Source organism: Camelina sativa, chromosome 7 (genome assembly GCF_030686135.1).
Source record: "Camelina sativa cultivar CO46 ecotype springtype chromosome 7, ASM3068613v1".
Taxonomy (NCBI): Eukaryota; Viridiplantae; Streptophyta; class Magnoliopsida; order Brassicales; family Brassicaceae; genus Camelina; species Camelina sativa.
Genome location: NC_141886.1, coordinates 2,997,271 through 3,017,580, shown reverse-complemented (window position 1 = coordinate 3,017,580; position 20,310 = coordinate 2,997,271). Strand labels below are relative to the sequence as shown.

The window sequence follows — 20,310 nt, the reverse complement described above, 5'->3', positions numbered from 1 at the left end:
CATATTTGAAATCTTAACAAAATCTTTGAAATTTAATTATTAAAAATAATTATATTGTGTACTTGGATATAAAACCATAGTTTTTGAAGTTCTGATTAGTTTATATATTTAAATATATTTAGTAATTTCGTCCATAATTTATTAGAAAGATAATTTTTTTTCTAGATTTTTATATTTGGTCTGTCATCATTTTTTATTTTTTAATTAATTATCTTTATTTAAATAATTAACTAAGCTTAATTAAAATTTTCTAATGACAATTGAATATAATTTTTAGAAAAATACCCTAAAATATTATATTTTTAGGTTTTTTTTCTAAAGTTAGCACACCTTATTTATTCCAAATCTAGCATTTGTGAATATTAAATATTTAACTAAAATAACAAAATTTATTATTAAAAAAATCAAACTCACGATCTCTTTTAGCTTTCTCCGGTGAAGCTTGTTCCAATATGAGATCTTCATTTCCAATCTCAGATCTTTCAATTAAGTGATAAATTCATCGATTGCAGCTTCAATCAAATGATTTCATCATAGATTCATGGAGTTCATTACCAATCGAATTCAGATTCATAGCTCCGTTTTTGTTTCATGTCCAGGTCAAATCAGATGTGATTTTGTGGTCTCGGTTTATAACTGCGGCGGAGGGAGGAACATAGAGCATTCTAGATCGATAGTTCGTGACGACGTTGAAAACATAGGTGACGATTTTGAGCCACAGTTCATCGGATAAAGTGAAGGATGGGTGCTTATCGGTTCTGAATTTGAATCAATGGAGATGAGATGCAATAGCAAATATGAAGCGTTGTTGGATTGTTTTAAGAATTTAGAGAGAGAATTCTAGCTTAATTTGATGTTCATGTTATTAAATTCGCTAAACAAGAAAGAAATCATAACGGTACCTAGTTTAGAAATGCTACTAAGCTTTTGATGGAATTAGACTGAACGTATACATACTCTCAATTGTGTTGTATTTGGGTATGATTGTAATGCTAGCTAGGTGTCTTGTTTTAGAAGATGTGGTTCATGATTTTGAGGAGAGTGTCGCTAAGGGGCATGATGATGAGATTCAAGAGGAAGATTTAGTTGGCTTGTTGGTTGAATCTAACTTCAGCAAAGAAGGTACTCTTTATAGGCTATAGACAAGCCTCTACGCATCTTGAGCATCATGGAATTAAGATTCAGTTTTTTTTACAATGTCTTTCTTAGAAGATTATTGTTACATTCCTTGTGTTTTACTGTAGGAGCTTGCAACAATGCTAAGAGAAATAGTGTCTCTAAAACGATAAAGTAATGATGTGATATGCCAACATGAACTCCTCTAGTATGCCCCTTTTCATCTATTTCTTGCTTACTTCAAAGTCGATGTCTTGGATTTAGCACTTCGTGGTTGTGTATTAGTTAGCTTTGAAACTCGTCCATCTCAACAATGAGTCTGATTTAACCCACTCCCTTTGTTTCATGATGAAATCCTATTTTTTATGCCATGATGATATGAAAGAAGATTCTCAGAGCTGAATGTGTGTATCCAGGTTTGAATGGTCAAATTAATATTTGTCGTGTTACTTTTCAGAGTCGGCTAGTAGTGTTGATGAGGTGGAGTACATTGGTGGAGAATCTTCTGGTCCTAGTAATCACCATTTTTGGGATTTCTGAATTTTTAGGAATATCTTCCTGAAAGTAAAGAAGGTCTTCCTAAATATTAGCAATCGAAGGTCTTGCAAGAGTAGTAAGACCAGATGACATTAGATTCAGGCTTCTAATCTTGCGGGTTCCAATGTGTTCAGTGAGAAACAACGACAACGAGGAAGTGGGTGGCAGCCACAGAGAATGTCAAGTTAGTAAATGAGAAATCGATAAAAGAAATGTTTGCCCATTCACATCTTATGATCTCACACTGTGTAATGTGTGTATGTTTCTATATTGTCTCCAACGATTTGGCTTTGTGGGTACTTGTTATTTCTTAGTTTTTTTTGTGTGTTTTTGTTCTCGGTTAGATCTTAATGAAATTGGAATATTTTTGTTTCAATTTCTTTACTAGTGTATACGTGTGTGTCTTTTATTCAGGTTGTAATTGTGGATCAATGTTTGTTGTCTCAATATGAAATAGAAAAAGAAGGTCGTTGATGGTTCTAGAGATAGATTCAGCTTTTTTATGAAGGTCTTCCTCAATTTAAAAAACCCTTCATGAATATTATTGAATACTTCCTAAAACATTATATATGACAATATATGGGCCAATATTATTGAATCCCTCAAGAATACAAGTGAATCATTTCTTAATTGTTTTCAATCATTCTGAAATTAATTTAGAAAACACTTTAAATATTTAATTTTCTTATAATATATTGAGACATTATTTTCATGAAGATCCTTCTGAATTGCAATGAATATTGGTTGTGCAATCATGCCCATGCCTTTTAATTTTTTTTTTAATGAAAGCTATCATGAATTTTGGTTGTGCAATCATGCCCATGCCCATGCGACCATCAATTTTGGTTGTGCAATCATGCCCATGCCTTTTAAATTTTTTTTTATGAAAGCTATCATGAATTTTAAAGGATCCTTCCTAAACATCATTCAATCCTTCCTAAAATAATTTTGTTTGCATCCAGCTTGGTGTGAACCTATATTAATGTTTATTGTTATATTTTCTGCAAATGAACAGCTTTGCTTACCGGTTACACTCTATTATACCTTTCGTAATGTCAGAGCTCATTTTTTTATGAAAGTCGTCCTAAATTCAAAAGAATCATTCCTAAACATCACTCAATCTTTCATGAATAAATTTTCATTTATGAAATCCCAATATGACAAAGATTACTCTATCAGTGAAGGGTAAAAATTTCATTTGTCTGATGTTTACCAATGTCCATATTTTTTTATGAAGGTCTTCCTTAAATTCATCATGAACTCCAATACTTTTTATGAAGGTCATCCAGAAATTCTAGTACCCTTTCCTGAATGTCATGGATTCCTTTGTGAATTTTCAAAGAGTGCTAGGTGCTGGTTTTTGAAGTTGCAAGAACATGAGAAAATATTCTAAGAGTTATCAACAAAAGTTTGAATTGTGTAAAGAAGCATCTATGAATAATGATTTTATGAAAAAAAAATTGAATTCATAAAACAAGAAAACATTCAATATAAAAAGCTCAGCATTATTACAAAAAAAAATTGAATAACATACAAAGAAATATAGTATATGTGGTTGCAAGCTACACACGAACGTACAACAAAGGAAGAAAAAACTATAAAGCCAAAAAATCTTTTAGTGTCCTCATGAAATCCTAACTTTTTATGAAGCTCGTCCTGAATTTAATAGAAGCTTTCCTGATATTTTGTGGGATCCTTCCTAAATTTTCAAGGAAATCTAGGATACAATCCAAGATTTTTGTGGGATCTTTCCTGTACCGTTGCGAGGAGTAAAGCGGACATGGTAAAGAAACTCAACCGCAGGAATAAGAAAAGCTAAGGTTTTACCAGAACCAGTCCTAGCAGCTCCAAGCACATTTTTCCTCTTCATCAATGGTAGAATTGCTTTAGCTTGTATCTGCAAAAAATGTTGAAATTATACAAATTTGAATCATCGTCACTGTTCTTAAAAAAAAAAGAGATAATCATCATCACATACAAATTTGTAACCTGAGTCAAGGGTTGGAAACCCATCTCCTTGATACTTTTAAAAGTGTTATCAGATAAGTTCAATGACTCAAACGTTTCCCTCTTTAAAACTCTCCATTTAGCAAATTCCACGTCACCGAATCATTCACTTCCTTCAGATTATCACCTTACACAGACAATCCAAGACTCAACTTCAAACTAGCGTAACTCTCCTCTCCAAAATCAAACACCGGTTTTCCGATTCAACCCGGTAACCAAACATATAAACTCGGGTCCTGGAACTCCCGCCATCAGTAAAGACATCGTATCAAAGCAGCAAAACTCTTCGATTCCTTCGAGCGTACAATTGATAAGCAACCAAACAATAACCCCTATGCAATAGCGACATAAGCAACGATTACCGATTTTGGTTCGCTTTGACTTGGGTTTAGCGTGGCTCACGAAGATGCGAATAAATGATGGAACGGTGATGGTAATGCAGTAATAAGCAATGAAATGAAGTAATAAGCTTCTTCAACAACAAATTTCTTAGCCTCTTCTTTATTCTCGCCTGAAAATCCCGTTGCAGTCACAAACACCTTGCGTGCAAGAAACTGGTCCTGACTCATGGGATCTGAGCCGCGTAGTCTCATCTGGTTTGACAACATCTGAACCTAAAATCTCATTAATCTCGTTGAAGAGTGAGGTGGGAGCAGCAGCTTCTGCTTGGATCTTTAACGGGTGTCACGAGTTTTGTTAGATTTCAATGACTTTGAGAGGATTGGAGGAAAGAGTCTTCAGCTAAGAGAACACTACATCGATAATAGATCGAAGATATGTTTTAGATTTTTCTCAAAATTAAAAATATTTATTTTTATAAAATTTGTGCTAAAATTGGAATATTTGAACATGTGTGCTAGTTTTGGAACAAAAACTTAAATGTGTGCTATTTTTGTCAATTGTCCAATTTTTTACACATTTTAAAGTTAGTTTTATATTTGTATTTCTCAATTAATATAGTAGGATTTCATACCAAGATAATTAACTAAGATTCTCTTCAAAAATTCATAAAATTATAACACAACAAAAGGATCTTAAATATAAAAAACGTATTGCCGTCACATATTCACCCAAAAGGCCAAAAACATGGGAGTGATTCAAGCAAAAGTGAAGGAGAAGAAGGGATATTAGGGTTTAAACCCCAAACCTCAACTAAAGGCCTTTTAAGGTTTATCATAGCCTATGAAGCATTTTTTTTTCTTTTCTAAATTTCATTTCATACCTTACTTTCCTTGAAAGGGATATCGGAACATACAGCAGTGCCTCCTATATGAGTAACACCTACAGCAAAAAGAGAGAAAAGCAAATGAACAAATGATCACCTCCAGAGCACGTTAGTCTTGAAACAACCGAAACCAAGTAACTAAGGTTGTATCTCCCGGAGAAATGAAACCTGGGACCTGAGATCTTGAGAAAGGTTCCAAGCGACTTCGGATTATAACCTTGGTCTCGTTAATCAACACGCCCGAGGGCCGGGAAACCGCATTGTGTAACCTTGAATTCCTCTCCTTCCAGAGTAAATAAACGATTGCTTGAAAGGCCAATCGTAATATCAATACCACATTCTGATCTGCACAAGGATTCTTCAACCATATTAGTCCCTCCTGAAACAATATGGGAGGAGAAACCCCAGCCCTTGAGTAAAAATATCTCCAAACTTCTCCTGAGAACTTGCAATCAAAAAATAAATGCTGCCTACTTTCATCCTGTTGAGCACACAATAAACACAAAGATGGGACTGCCAATCCCCATCCTATAAGCCGATCCCTCGTATGAAGTCAATGCCTTGCCACAATCAGAGTGATGAAGGCATTTTTTGGAATCCTTCCCTTGAACCACACAGACTTATACCAATCCACCCTTTGCCCTGGGGGATGTAAATACTCCCAAACTCTCGCTGTAGAGAACTTGTCTGAGGCCTCTGCATCACCCACTTTCCACAGAAACTGATCATCCTCCCCATCCACCTCCATGTTCACCACAGATGGATCCGGAAGGCATGCCTTTACCAACAAAATTAAAGGATTCCTGCTACGACTTCCGCAAATCCACCAATTACCATTTCTGACTGAATCTGCCACAGTTACATTCTTAGGAAGGCCCGTAACCGCCGATGCCCTCTCTCCTACTAACTCTAGTAGTGGCCCCAGACCCGTCCAGTTATCACTCCAGAAGTTGCAAGTGATACTTGTGCCCAACCTGCACACTATAAACTGTCTAGCCAGAGGACATAGCTAGCATATGCTCTTCCATACCCAGCTACCAGAGGTGACATTCTCCATTTTCCAGAAATTCTCCGGTTAGAAGGTTTCTCCCATGAAGCATTTCAGTCAAAATATTAAACAAATTCTTAATTTCAACAAATTTCTCACGACTATATTCTAAAATTAATTTACATCTACTTATCTAAAATAACAATATTTTATACCGACCCAAAACAAGGTAAACATTACTAAACAAATTTTTAATTTTTTTTCTAACGTATTTTCTTATTTATAATTTGATACATAGATTAGAAACGTATTATACAAATCCATAAATTGAGTAACAAGACGAAGCTAATTACACAATGCTTCTATTCAAAAAGCTTTACAAATTTCTAGTCTTGTTTGCGAGAATTGGCTCTCTCTTTATTCTTTTTAGCACAATATTCAAATAAACTTCCATCGAAGCAACCTCTCGCTGCTTCTTTAGAAAGGAAACCTTCGTCGTCCTTAGCAAGAACATAGAGTAGTATCCATTCAACTTTATTTGTAAGCCTGCAGCCACAACCAACACAATTAAAACCGGCCGATTTAGTTTGGTTTTATACCCGTTACCGTCCATGCATGTATCATCCAACAAAGAACCAAAAGAATGTTTTTGGTACTTACCATCCAAAAGGATCCATTGCCATTCGATTTCCCTCAGTTAAGTTCCAAACCTCTTTAAATGATAACTTATCCTTAACCGTTTGCGCGTATTTGCTAAATATATTCTCGAGATTAACCGGGACATACCTACAGTTAATAGCAATTTTACGGATTGGGTATCTTGAAAATTCCACATTAGAAGTTATTAAGTATTTTGTGTGTATGTTTAAATGTTACCTTCCTTCGGTGTCATAGGTGCTTGAATCACTCCCATGTTTGGCTTTGTGTATGTTGTCGATATAAATAGGCAATAATGGTGATGGCAACCAACTCTAATTATATAAAGTTGACAACGTTTAATATATAGATCATAGAAATGATATTGTTATGATTAAAATGAAATTGGAAGGGTCTTAGAATTTGTTTTCCATACCGGAAGTGTAACGTAGCTAAACGCTAGGTTTATGAGTATGCCCCAAAAGAGAGAGGAGATTGGGTTGAAACCGAGGTCACGAAATCCTACAAATTTTTCCTTTTTCTTTAAAATAATTACCTTGTTGTTATAATGAAAGAGTTACATTCTTTTCTGAAGATCAAAAAAGGTTAATTAATTTACCCTTATAAGTCTCCCAAGGATAAACGATTCCGTCGCCGTTTTGGTCGAAGAAAGCAGCATGCTGTTGCATAACACTCATTCCTTTGCTGTCGTGACCTTCTGTTCCATTCGGATGCTCTGTATCTGGAGCTGCTAATGCTCTTGCCATATCTGTTTTTCAATTATCAGTTATAATTAACTAACAACAACAAAAACATACAAACATTTGTTTATTAATAATCTAAAAAAAACTTGAAAGTATTAATATCAGAATGCTCGTTAACTCACAATAACGTATGAAAAAATTGATATTATCATGTTTATTACTCATTAGTATGATGTGATTTTTTTTGTTCGCGTAAATCACACTTACAAGGTTTTGGTAATGTTTCCTCCAAATCGTTCCGTACTTTTCGCTGAGCGGTTACCGGAGCTAAAGGCGCCGTCGTGGCCAAAGACTCTGCCTCCCCTCCCATTCTCTCTTTTTCTTACTCTCGCAAGTGTGAATAATTGAAGATGCTCTCAGTTTCTTCTTAGGTAAATGACGTACACATTGATACTTTGGTATGGCCATGGGTTCTTTATATGTAAAGAAGGACGATATGTAAAAATGACACGTGTCATGACTTTGTGGTTAAGAGAAAACAAAGACGACAAGCAATATGATCATATAATATGGCCCATCCACGTGGATATTTTCATTTTGCTGAAAATATAATACAGTTTTAAATCATGAGGAGATCGGTGGAAAAAAAAACAACAACGTGCTTATTCGATGTGTTATCTATTTCATCGTAATTCAGGAATTGAAGAGAAATATATAAAATTGTTGACTTCATCTAATTCTGTGGAACACAGTACTTGAATGGGACGTCCATCAAAGCAAATATTTTACAGCTTCTTTTGGACAAAAACCACTACTCGTCCTTCACAAAAATCTTGAGTGATTAAAAATTACCTAAATTAATTAATATAACCATAAGCGGTTAATCAATATTGATATATTGCAGTGAGTAGCAAATCACCAAATTTGAACTTCTTGATCAATATGGGGTTAGAAGGTAGAATCAAAGATGCTGACATGCCTGAAAGTTATGGGATTGAAATTATTGTTTGCAAGAGAAAAAATGAGGAGTAAAGTGACCCACATATGGTCCCCATGCACGTTGCTGGAACGATTGTTGATTTATGTGTGCTGCCGTGTGAGGTTGAATAAGTATCTTTTTAATTAGTATGATGCGCAAATAATATTTCATAACAAAATAACTAAGATTCTCTTCAAAAATTCATAAAATTATAAGTCATTTAAAAGAGTGAATACTGTATGGTACATTGGTACTTGTACATACTGTAAATGTATAGTAACTGTTACGTAAGAACTTGCAGCATTCAATGCCAACTCTTGATTTGATTTATTTTGGTTGTTTTTAATTAACATATATAAATTTAGTATTATCGTCAGAAAACTATACTTCATCAATGCATTGCTCCGCAAAGTCAAGTTTGAAGCGTGTGATCACAAGAAAGACAAATCGAGAGTTAAGAGATTACTTAGTCGAGTTTTGTGTATGATGATTTATTTGAGGGTTTCGAAGAGAATTTGGGAAGAAATATCCACCGTTGATTGAATCGAAATCGAGCACAACCGTTGATTTTGATCCGGAACTTACTTATCTTCACTCTCCTTGTCATCTCCTTGCATCGTTGTTTCATCATCAATTTGCCTTTTGGTACCTTCACAAACTCCTTTACGTAATTGCATCTTCCGTTTTCTACAAATTAAAGGCAATGAAAAATATAAACTTAAAATATTGTTACAAAAACCTAAATATTAGATGGTTTGGAACAAAAAAAAAAGGATACCCTTTTGATGATCAGCTTCTTCTTCTAAGCTTGTGTTATCTAGCAGCTGCGTATATAATGTAAATTTTACAAAAATAAGTTATCTTAAGGTATATGAAATGTCTACTATTGTTGTAATTTCGTGTGTGTGTAATATTATTTATTAACATACCTTAACTAAACTGTCCATTCTTTTTCTCATTCTTCTCTGTATGTATCCTCTCGAACACTATTTAACCAATAAATATGGTTGAGAATTTTCAGTTACAAGAATACAAATTATCGAATGTTTTTTTCTGACAAGAATTTATCACTAATGTACCTTAATATGATATTTAACGTATGCGTAGAAATTTAGCAAATTCCAAACCGTTTTGTCTAGTCTCTTTCCTTCAACGTGCCGTGAAGTAATATCTGCCAATAAGAACAATTGGTTGAAAATCGTGCATATAATACTAAAAGAAGTTAGATGAGTTTGATAATCAAACAGATAAAAAAAAAAGAAACAAATTAAATGTACCAAAAGATACAAAACCAGAATTGGTGGTTAAGTCTTGGACCGGTTCTCCTCTAAGTTGGAGAGGAGGTATTGGTGACCAACTACATTGTGGTGCCTTTCCCATTTCCTTTTGACTTCCCACTTCCACTAACTCCTTTTCATTGTCCAAAATTTAATGTTTTCAACATTAACTAATGTCTTAATGCATATTTCTCCAACGTGTATGATGCATTCATTGTAATTTACCTGGAAGAACGATGTGGCAATGACCACATCCGAGTTATCTTTAAAATTCATTGGAAACACGGCTGTAATTTTCTCCGGCTGAAAAAAATAATTCAAGATAGTTTAAATTTTATTCGAGAAAATTTTGACGTCGATCATATTATTTAGTTGGATATATGTAACTCAAATAAACCTGTTTAAAGACGTAGAAAGGTTCACTTGGGTGATAAACAATCCTGATGGGCCTGTTGTTGTTGTTGTTCATCGCTTGTGAATCACCTTGAAAATTTAATTTTCTCAGCATCTCTTTAAGTTGGCTACTTAATATTAACGCTTGTATTTCGGAAATCCTTGTTATGATTTTGATCGCTTCTGAAGTTGAAAGAGTAAAAATGAAGAAAACTTTTAATTTAAGAAAATTTTAATTACAATACTACAAGCTAATTACCTTTGCCACGTGGTATATTGTCAAGGTGAAGCGCAAGGGTCAATTGAAACCCTAACCTTGGTGGATCAACAATATCAATCACACCAACTGCAATATTTGTAATCACCTCATAAGTGTGACTTGAAATCTCCTTCAACGTTACTGCTCCTTGTGTCTCAAGCAACGTCGAGGTCGATACATGCACAATATCTGGATCCGAAACCGAGTACTGGATGCCCAAATCATATATTTCATATTTGTTACAGTAAATATAGTCCAATAAGCAAACAAAAAAAGGGAGACGCAAAAATATATACCTTGATGTGATATTGAATCGAACCAAACTCGTGGAAATGTTGATCGACCTCGATAGGTTTTTCAGCACTGCCATGGATTCAAGGACAATGACACATTATATTACTTTTTAATGGATTTTAATTATGTTATGATGTCACTGGACGTAGATATGAGTCTAACAACAATTTATAAATTATATTTATCTATCCCACTTCTATCAATTGATTTGGAGTTGAAAATCCAAGTTTACTAAAACTTTTACCAACAAGATGAAAGATCAAATCATTTTGAATGAAGCTAAACCGAAAAAAAGATTGTTATCTAGTAAATAAAACGAGAAATTAATTTGGACCATAGAGAGTGGCTTACCGATATATCTTGAGGAGTGTTTCTTTTAACGTTGGAGATGCTCTTTCAAGATATGCCATACTTGGAATGAAACAGCTCTCCGAAGAAACTTGACGGTACAATTATTATTTATAGGTTCATTCTGTGTGTGGGTGAGACTAATTGGGGATTTTTTTTTTCTCTTGTTTGTATGTGTGTTGGTGAATTTATTGGAGGTTGAGTAAATTGTCAGTTTTAATTTGCAATCATTTTCATCTTGTTTCTAAGCAAAACATTTAGCTATTATACCTGCCATTAAAATCCAATACTGTAGTTCTGGATGTACTGTGTGTCAGTCCAATCTAAACACATTGGCCTCGTTGATAAAGAGTCTTAACGGTATGTCAGCCGTTGGATTAAAGCTGTGGGATTTGATGGACGTCGATTCACACGGTCGCATAGTGACAAAGAAAGAATCTGATGTTCTTTTTTTTATTATTATTATCGGGATTGGAAAACAGAATCTAACAAATAGGCTAAACTGAACTGAGTTTTTTTTATTTTTTCCTGTCAGAAACTTAGATTACATCTTAAATAATTAAACCATGTTAATTTTTATATCGTAACTAGAGTCAAATATTTTTCTCACTGATCTTTGTTTCTTGACTTATAGAAATAATAATGTGTATTTCAACCTCAAAGTCAAAACTTCTAGTGTTAGAAAAAAAAAACATCAATTGAGTGGTTTCCTCTTTCTTCTTATGTGGACCTTATCATTAAAAGAGCAATACTTGAAATGTAAGCCAAGCTAATCCAATGAACATTAAGCGTCGGTTTCACACGAACCACAAGCTTTTGACTTTACCAACATATATCTCCCCACCCGTACGTAATTTAACTCCTCACCATCCATCTTTATTCCTAGGTGAGGTTTACTTAGGCGTAAAAGAATGGTCAATGTAGATTAGTGTCTTTCTTATATATATAGTAGATTAGTGCACTACTTTTTCTAATTATAAAAATAATTTATCTTTGTTTATATGATCATGACCATCAATACTAAAATTGATGTTGATAATACAACTTGTAAGATAACCCATTGAACTCTTTAACCCCGACTCTTTTTTTTTTAATAATTTAAAACCAGATAAATTAATCATAGTCACATTTTGCACAAAAAATAAAAAAAATCATAGTCAAATAAAAAATATACAGATGCTAAGATATATTATATAGTAAGACGTCTATTCAATTTGTTTTTGATTATACTTTCTATAGGTGTATATTCTGAATTTGTCAACATATACGAAAAATTCAAAGCATATTAAATTAAAACATATAAAAAGTTCAACAAGTAATTAAAATAACGCAAATTTGTTATTACCAAAAAAAAAATGCAAATTTGTCAATTAAAATATATTTAGTCAACGGCAACCAAAGTGTATGAACTCATAACGAGATTACCTACCGTGCGCCAAAAAAAAAAAAAAAAAAGCTTAATCCTCAAATCAATCTACAAATATCTCAAGTTAAAAAATCTAAACCGTTAATTACTGTTTAACGAAATTGTATTTATCAATTTGTTTGTCAGAGCAGAGCAGACCCAATCACAACTCAGCTGAGAGAGAAACGCGTCTCTCAGATTTCAATCCTTCACTTTCCCTTTTTGTTTTCTTTTCTCTTCCTTATTTTTTTTTTCTCGTTATCGGATCAGGAAGAATAAAAAAAAAAAACTGGGAATTTCGAGGTTTTCTGGATTGTTGGATTTTGAATTCGATATGGGTATTTGCTGTTGATGCTAAAGTTTCCATCTCTTTGCCCCGAGAAAGAAAATTCGAGTTTTTTTTTTTTTTCCGTTTCGTCAATCTGAATTAAAAAAAAAAAGCAAAAACTCTGAATTTTTTTTTACGACGTAAGTTAAAAGCTTTCTCATTTCAAAGTTTTATGATTTTAGTTTCGGATCTCGAATCCAAAGCGTTGACTTCTTTGGATTTGGTGGTTAGGGTTTGTTTTTAAGATTCATAATTTTTGCATTCTGTTTTTGTGTAACAGGATCAAACTCAAAACCTTTTGAATCAATTTTTATACTTGATTGTGGGGTGGGATCCAGAGTTTTCGAGCGAAATTGAGGGTCAATGGCTAGGGTTTATGGAATGAGATGAATTAGGAAACAAAGATCTCTCTTTTGTCTTCTCCAGATTGGTACAACTTGGGGTGGTCTAGTTTCCATAGATTGGTTTTTTAAGAAAAAGATTTGCTATGGATACGGTTCGTGGAGAGGGTAAAGAAGCTAATGGGTGTGAGAATAAGGCTATTGTTGTTAGTCTAGATAACAGTGAGATTGAAGATCAGATTTCTGAGGAAGAAGAAGAAGAAAGTAGTGAGTCACAATGTTTATTGCCTCCGAGGAAAGGAGGGATGATGTCGAGAAGCACTGATAAGATTAAGAGGACTGTGCAGTGGAATGACAACAAAGGAGACAATCTTGCTGAGGTTTTAGTTTATGAACCAAGGTACATATGATCATCCCTTACAAACTATATCTCTGTTGGATTCTTCTGTTATCTCAAGTTTTTTTTTTTGTTTTCCACCTTATTTTGAACTCATTGGGATTCTGTTTTCGCTTGGTTGCTCTAGGTTTGGTGCTTAGATGTTAATGATATTGTAAATGCAGGATCCATATTGTAAACCTTAGGAGTTAGTAGTGTGCTTCTTTAAATTTTGACTGGTGGCCTTTTTGTTTAGGAATGGTTTCAATAGAAAACTTCTTATTGTTATTGCTAAAGTCGTTTCTCATCATTTGTCAGCACTGACCTGCAACTCGTTTAGCTGAGTATTCTTGTTGATTAGCCTATGAGAAACCGTTAGGCTTGCCTTTGTAATGTAGCTGATTGCAAATTTCTTTAGCGTTTGTGCACCTATCTGTGGTAACAATTTACTGCACGTCCCTTCAGCCGAAACAAACCTGTTACCCTGTCATTCACTTTATTTTTGTTGGGATTGTGAGATCTGAATTTTGGTAAAGAACCCTGAACACAAACGTACTTACTACACCTTTTTCATTTGACCGGTCTAGGAACAATAACAAATACTACTGGGAAAGATTGTAGAAGTCAGATTGTTGTTAGCATCTCTTTGATGTTCCATATTGGTAGTCCCTCTATTATAGCTCCAATAGAGTAGCTATCTTCTGTTTAAGAACTTACGTTCTTACATTGTTGTTTGTTTCCTTGGTAACTGAAAACAACTATATATCTTACGTCTGTCTCCATTTTTTTGGTTGCAGCGAAGTTAGCGATACAGATGATGATGAATCAGATTCATGCATCTGCACAATTATGTAGTCCTCAAATCCGCTATCAACCACCATTTAACATGGAGTTAACAATGAGCTCGTCCTTGTATCTGACCTCTTTTCAGAAATCATTTTTGTGAGGAAAGACGAACCAACTTAAGCGAGTGACATCACAATCATGTAACTGTCTGATTTTGTGCTCAGGACTTGTGACAAGAAGCCAGACAAAAACAAGGGATGTAGACTCATAAGCTATATATATCCGATCGTCTCATCTCCGTGACAGGAGTGTGAGTATATAGATTATTATTTACTGCTCTATTGTTCAATAGAGGCTGATCTTCAAATCGAAGATCTTTGAGTGCTGTTTGATTTGACAGGTTTTTGATAGTAAACTATGTATGTCTTTCTGCAACATACACACATGTTAAGTTGTAAGTACATATATGCAGCAAATTGATATTTTTTCCTCTTCTTCTAGTATTTGTAATCCTTACTCATAAGCAGATGCAAAAACTTTGAAAGGTCACAACTTTTTCAAGATATATAGTTGCAGAAACAAGTGGTAAAAATAAACCCGAAATGAGGAAACTGATGCAAACAAAAAGAATCAGAAATGGTACAAAAGACAGAACAACAAAACACACTTTTTCGTTTCTTCTTCTGAATCACCTGTTCTCCATGTTGGTGATATCCACAATTGGGGATCTCTTTGATGAACCATTCCCATGATAACTCTTTGGTGAGGCTATCCAATTGGAAAGGCTAGCATTGACGATTATCTCCTTCAGTAGCGGGGTTGCTTGATGATGATCCTTATCCGCTTCAACATTCTCTTTCATTTCTCGTTTAAGTTTCACCGGCCTTGCTTTAACCGCTTTCCACTGAGCAAGATTCTCCACAGGATTCAAAAGAGGAGTCACATCCTGGTCCTTCTCTTCTTCTTCTTCTTCATCATCAGCATCATCTTCATAGTCGGTTTCATCATCTGTGTAATAGTCTTCATCCTCCAAATCACTCTCTCCATAACCCATTTCATCATCTTCATCTTCAAAACTAGTCACGCAATTGTGGTACCGATAGTTTGAAGGATACACTGGTCTACAGCTTAGATCCTCTGGTTTCTTATCGATAACTGAGGACCCCTTGATTCTTTCTCCTTCTTCATTATCACTGCAATCATTCTCAAATGTTGGTGGTACAATAGGTTCATAGGTTTGTACATTCAAATCAAATCTGACTCTCTTCCTCGTCTTCTTGGTCATCTTCTTCTTCTCCTCATCCTCCTCCACCTCACCCCTGACACACCAAACATAAAACATCCCATTTTAAAAACTGCTAAAACCGGTTCTGATTTTGGCTTTTCATAACCGGTTATCAGATTGGTGATTTTCAGATCAAAAATTAAAAAAGTTTCAGTTTTTAAGTAAATCCAAAGTCCTTAAGAACACTGACCTGAGGTTCGAATTCGAGATCTTTTGAGGGTTATCAACAAAAGTACTGAAATCTGTCGGATCTGAAGAATGTAGTAGAGGCTCGTAGCTACAGATTCTCTGCAAGAAAAAAGTCAGGGTTCTAAATCAGAGTAATGAAAAAAACCTAACCTTTTATGAAAGAAAGAGTGTTCTTTTACTTATTGCCATTGGAGAAATGAAAAAAAAAAAAAAGAAGCTTACTTGATCTCGAGGAAGGATCTTCCTGATGGAGCTTCTGCGTTTTTTGTTGGAAGAGAGACCGAAACAACCCATAAAACATCCCATTTTTGTTTTGTTTTGGTGATGTTTCCTCTGTTGGGGTTTTGATTGTTGAGAGGAAGAAGAGAGAGAGAGAGAGATGCTTTAGTTTTGGCCTCTGTTGAGTGGTGTCTTTGAAATAGAAATAGGAACGTTGGGATTTCAAACGGATGAAAGTGACGGTGGGCTCACGGAGTTTATGCTGTAATTTCATTTTTATTTTTATTTTTATTTGGTTGGTTCTTTCAAGAAGAAGAGACAAACACAATTATTGGATTCCTCTTTTATTTTTCAGTTTGTGCCAAGTAAATTTTTTTTCATTGTGCCAAATTAAAAGCATTTTATTTGTTACTTTTCTATGCATATCCAAAACAAATCTATATAATAATAACAATCTGAAAAAATGCCAACAACCGTCGCGATTTTTTGTCGTACCTTTTCGTAAAATATATATAAATATAGATTTTTGACAGAAAATTTCAACGATTGCATTTCTCTAAAAAGTTGCGTCTGTTATATGTAGAGTTGTGTATCTTACAAACAGTTGTGTCTATTCAAATGTTCACATCTTTTATAAATTGATATATAAGTGACTTCTCATCATTGTATTCAAATTTTCTTTATTTTATATTTTTGACAGAATTTTTTTACAGTTGCGTTTCTCTAGAAAGTTGCGTCTGTTGAATATAGAGTTGTGTCTTTTACAAACAGTTGTGTCTATTCAAATGTTCGCATTTTTAGAAATCTATATATAAATAACTTCTCATCATTGTATTCAAATATAATAATAACAATCTGAAAAAATACCAACAATAGTTGCGATTTTTCGTAGTACCTTTTCGTAAAATATATATTTATATATCTAAAAAGTTGCGTCTTTTTGACAGAAAATTTCAACGGTTGCATCTCTCTCAAAAGTTGCGTCTGTTAAATGTAGAGTTGTGTCTCTTACAAACAGTTGTGTATATTCAAATGTTCGCATCTTTATAAATTTATATACAAGTGACTTCTTATCATTGTATTCAAATTTTTTTTATTTTATATTTTTGACAGAAAATTTTTACAGTTGCGTCTCTTTAAAAAGTTGCGTCTGTTGAATATATAGTTGTGTCTTTTACAAACAGTTGTGTCTATTCAAATGTTTACATCTTTAGAAATCTATATATAAATAACTTCTCATCATTGTATTCAAATTTTTTTTATATTTGTATTAGTTAAAAGAAAATTTGTTAGATATGACGTCTCATCACTGTGAAAAATTTATTGTAGTTTGATATATTTTGTTAATCATTCTAATATTTAATTATATTCAGTCTCTAGGTATACAACCATCTATTCATCGAGGGTTATCATTCTATTGGTATGAATCCAAACCGAAAATTTTGTTTTTAGCTGTTAAAAAATGTGGTTCAAGTTGGTTTTTCAGAAAATGAGAGCATATTGGCTCGTATATGTTTGTTTATTTTTTTGTCACAAGTATCTATATATATATATATATATATATTCGTCTACTCCATGCTTTTTTGATTAAAAAACTAATTGTATTATAGAAAACAATATGGATTTCTTTATTTCTATTTAAAAAAAAAATCTGATTATGAAATATCAAGGTAAAAATAAAAATAAAATATCACAGTTCGTTCTATTATATTTTCTACAGTTGGGAATATTCAATTTATTGGGAGATAAAAAACCGGTGATCAACAGAAAGATTGACGGTTGAGATGATTGTCCAATAAACTATCTTGACGACAAAGACTTATCTACAACTTCATATAGGTTAAGGGAATTTGTATATTTAATTCTAGTCATAATACACTCAAATTGAAATATTAACAACAAAAGATACCGAATATGAAATATTATAAAAGTTTGAAAAGGTTTTGGATTCTGACTGCCAAAAAAAAGAGGAGCGTGTGAGAGCAATGAACTGGCCGTCCTTGGCCGACCATCTTCCTTAGATGCGCACATTGTGATGCTATATCATACACCTAAATATTATTGTTAGAAGTTCTAACTATTATTCTTCCCCTCTAATATTTATTATATTATTTATTTATGTGTGACTCGGGATAATTAACAAGCATCTTACGCAGAGAAAAATAAGTAATAAGTACATTGAATATTGAATTAACCATATATATATAATCTATTATAATTGCCAAAATGTTTAATGACTATAGGTTGTTTTATATAAAAATATATTTCATCTATAAAACGATAGTTGTTTGTATTATATATTCATTTACAATATTGCTTTTATGAAAATAGATGTATTCTTTTTTATATGAATATATAACTGAGTTTTGATTCAAATAAATAATTTTCTGTTTAGTTATATTCAAATTTGAGAGGATTGATAATTTTCTTACTGATTGACTAAATAGTAATTTTTATATTTATTTTTTATGAAGTAAAAATCAATTTTGGAAATAGAAATATGTTTGAGTTATGCTAAAAAGGATTAAAATAAGTAATAGAAATGAATTTAAACAAATCATTATGTCATTTTAAGAATGGTCCTCAATTAATATTTTTAATATTTGTAATTTATTATATGATTATTTTAGAGATTTATAGTGTCTTATACAATGTATTCATAATTTTATCATTTAAAACAAAAAACAAAAAAAATAAATTTAAAAATATAATCATTTACATATCATATTTGACAACAAGAGAATAAGTTGTAACGGTTCATAAAATATACAAAAATATGACTGTAAAGACACAGATAAAAAGTTACATTGAAAAGATGCGAACGAAAGGTTACGACGAATAAAGCAAACGAAATAACACGACTACAATGTTATCTCATGGCAGTTAATCGTAAAAAGTTGTTTAATTTGATTTGTGTAGCATTGATAATTATTTATTTAATCATATGTGAAGGTAAGATTATTTTTTAAAGAATATTTTTCAATAAAGATATAAAGAATGTTTCAACAATTTGTATGTTTTTGAAATTTTTATTAAATAGTTTAGGAATCCCAATAGTTTAATAAATAAATTTAATTAATTTTTTTTTGTAATAAATATTTTACTAAAATGAGTTCCCCGCGATATTGCGGGGGTTCCATACCTAGTGAATATAAGAGAGCATAACAAAATGCAAACTTGTTATTTTTTTATGAAAGTGACTAGTTGTAAAAGAATAAAATGAAGTGACTTAAATTTAGAGGGTTTTCAACTTAGATTTAAAAAGATTTGGTAGGATTTTAACATTTTAAGATTTTGGAAGATTTATGTGAGTTTTTAGGAGATTTCATTGTGTTTTAGAGTTTTTATATTTTTAAAAAGGAAATGAAATGTGATTCTATGAGATTTGATTGTAAAACTTTTTAGGTGATTTTAACATATTTTATATCTCAAATATATATTTTTGTTTCTTAAAAATATAACAACATTTGCATCTTCTTAAGAACGTAACAACACATATATATTCATTAACCGGATCAAGATTCTGAAGATATGTCCAATGTTCTTTAACTGGAAAAGGCAGCCTCCACCGCAGCAACAATAGTCACAAATTATTTTTGATTTTTCAGGTTCACCTTTGGTTGTTGAATCTTCTCACCAATCGCTGCCTCCACCGCAGCAACAGCAACAACACAGTCACAAAAGCAGCAACAACACAGTCACAAACGCAGCAACAACAGTCACAATAGCAGCAACCACATTCATAACGACAGCAGTAGACGCGTTCACAACCGCAGCCCAAGGATGAACCTCTTCACCACCTCCAGCTTTTAGTTCTTGCTCTTGATCTCTAAGTGCAACTATGTAGTCATATGTACTGATTCCCTGATAGAGAAATTTTGCTTCGGTTAAATCGCATAACTAATGGAAGAAAGTTTTGGCATGTCTTTGAGCATTAACTGGTTTCTTCGGAGTTAACATAGTACCAGCACAAAAAAACCCAGTTGACCATTGAATAATTAGCTGCAATTTACACCAAACTTGTTGAGAAATCACTCTTTGTTTCATTAACCAAAGGAAGAATTTTTCACGACATAGAATTTTTCAGGAAGTCGTGAAAGATCAAAACGGCGATGTCCTTGTAATACCATGTGCACTGCTTGCTGTGGTAGACTTTCATTGCTTGGTATGATTTTGAGATGATATTTTCTAACTAGAAAACAAAGAAAAGTCTTATAGAATCATTCAAAATCTCAATTTTTTAAAAGTTGTGATATTTTGAATAACAGTATATTTTGGATTATTTTAAATGATTTTACATAAATCCAATTTGAATAACAAAAGATTTTAATAGATTTTTTAAAATAATCAATTGAATAACAAGTGATGTTAAGAATACTCTAGAATCATCTAAAATATCAGTTGAATATCCCATTTTAATTACTGTAAGTATATATATAAAAAATACTGTAAGTATAAAATTTTAAAAAATATTTATTTGTGTTTTTCAAAATTTAAAATCCAGACTCTCAATGATTTATGTTGTGAGCCTCAAGGCCCATTAGATACAATAATATGCTTTTGACCAGTAACTACTCTGTTTAATAAAATATTTGGAACTTTCAAATCGGATGTATTT

The 20,310-nt window shown here is 32.7% G+C and overlaps 5 protein-coding genes, 1 long non-coding RNA gene and 1 pseudogene across 17 annotated transcripts; 2 read left to right on the top strand and 5 right to left on the bottom strand.

Moving 5' to 3' along the window:
• Window positions 1-394: 394 nt before the first annotated feature.
• LOC104700110 (uncharacterized) lies at window positions 395-2,029 on the top strand. 5 transcript variants are annotated; one of them, XR_015561861.1, is made up of 3 exons: window positions 395-701; window positions 1,018-1,122; window positions 1,574-2,029. XR_015561861.1 is itself a non-coding variant. In XM_010415574.3 (3 exons), the coding sequence occupies exons 1-3, from the start codon at window positions 542-544 to the stop codon at window positions 1,654-1,656; spliced, it is 369 nt and encodes a 122-aa protein (XP_010413876.1). In that variant the 5' UTR covers window positions 395-541; the 3' UTR covers window positions 1,657-2,029. The 5 variants fall into 5 exon arrangements, 1 of the variants encoding a protein (XP_010413876.1); XR_753516.3 differs by having other exon boundaries at window positions 1,001-1,122; XM_010415574.3 differs by having other exon boundaries at window positions 997-1,122.
• A 1,092-nt stretch (window positions 2,030-3,121) lies between these two features.
• Window positions 3,122-4,412, bottom strand: LOC147940774 (uncharacterized). The gene is made up of 2 exons (XR_015561857.1): window positions 3,643-4,412; window positions 3,122-3,550 (listed from the first exon to the last, which is right to left on the bottom strand). It is a non-coding gene; the product is annotated as an uncharacterized LOC147940774 (long non-coding RNA).
• A 545-nt stretch (window positions 4,413-4,957) lies between these two features.
• Window positions 4,958-6,079, bottom strand: LOC109125384 (uncharacterized; annotated as a pseudogene).
• Window positions 6,080-6,121: 42 nt separating this feature from the next.
• Window positions 6,122-7,676, bottom strand: LOC104700108 (putative peroxygenase 3). 6 transcript variants are annotated; one of them, XM_087458167.1, is made up of 6 exons: window positions 7,481-7,676; window positions 7,129-7,278; window positions 6,946-7,031; window positions 6,750-6,844; window positions 6,534-6,659; window positions 6,122-6,419 (listed from the first exon to the last, which is right to left on the bottom strand). In XM_087458167.1, the coding sequence occupies exons 1-6, from the start codon at window positions 7,581-7,583 to the stop codon at window positions 6,260-6,262; spliced, it is 720 nt and encodes a 239-aa protein (XP_087314293.1). In that variant the 5' UTR covers window positions 7,584-7,676; the 3' UTR covers window positions 6,122-6,259. The 6 variants fall into 6 exon arrangements, with proteins under 6 accessions (XP_087314293.1, XP_087314296.1, XP_087314298.1 ...); XM_087458170.1 differs by having other exon boundaries at window positions 6,946-7,050; window positions 7,129-7,306; window positions 7,481-7,669; XM_087458172.1 differs by having other exon boundaries at window positions 6,946-7,044; window positions 7,129-7,306; window positions 7,481-7,669.
• An 819-nt stretch (window positions 7,677-8,495) lies between these two features.
• On the bottom strand, window positions 8,496-11,009 carry LOC104700107 (actin-related protein 2/3 complex subunit 2B). Of its 2 annotated transcripts, none has more exons than XM_010415571.3 (10): window positions 10,767-11,009; window positions 10,418-10,484; window positions 10,122-10,329; window positions 9,867-10,045; window positions 9,695-9,772; window positions 9,470-9,602; window positions 9,272-9,363; window positions 9,122-9,178; window positions 8,971-9,016; window positions 8,496-8,879 (listed from the first exon to the last, which is right to left on the bottom strand). In XM_010415571.3, the coding sequence occupies exons 1-10, from the start codon at window positions 10,823-10,825 to the stop codon at window positions 8,659-8,661; spliced, it is 1,140 nt and encodes a 379-aa protein (XP_010413873.2). In that variant the 5' UTR covers window positions 10,826-11,009; the 3' UTR covers window positions 8,496-8,658. The 2 variants fall into 2 exon arrangements, with proteins under 2 accessions (XP_010413873.2, XP_010413874.2); XM_010415572.3 differs by having other exon boundaries at window positions 9,867-9,952; window positions 10,767-10,913.
• A 1,083-nt stretch (window positions 11,010-12,092) lies between these two features.
• LOC104700105 (uncharacterized) lies at window positions 12,093-14,493 on the top strand. Of its 2 annotated transcripts, XM_010415569.3 has the most exons (3): window positions 12,093-12,636; window positions 12,777-13,237; window positions 14,011-14,493. In XM_010415569.3, exons 2-3 carry the CDS (start codon window positions 12,984-12,986, stop codon window positions 14,066-14,068), a joined length of 312 nt encoding a protein of 103 aa, XP_010413871.1. In that variant the 5' UTR covers window positions 12,093-12,636; window positions 12,777-12,983; the 3' UTR covers window positions 14,069-14,493. The 2 variants fall into 2 exon arrangements, with proteins under 2 accessions (XP_010413871.1, XP_010413870.1); XM_010415568.3 differs by having other exon boundaries at window positions 12,172-13,237.
• Window positions 14,494-14,533: 40 nt separating this feature from the next.
• On the bottom strand, window positions 14,534-15,922 carry LOC104700106 (uncharacterized). The gene is made up of 3 exons (XM_010415570.3): window positions 15,696-15,922; window positions 15,475-15,572; window positions 14,534-15,318 (listed from the first exon to the last, which is right to left on the bottom strand). Exons 1-3 carry the CDS (start codon window positions 15,777-15,779, stop codon window positions 14,688-14,690), a joined length of 813 nt encoding a protein of 270 aa, XP_010413872.2. The 5' UTR covers window positions 15,780-15,922; the 3' UTR covers window positions 14,534-14,687.
• Window positions 15,923-20,310: the final 4,388 nt, after the last annotated feature.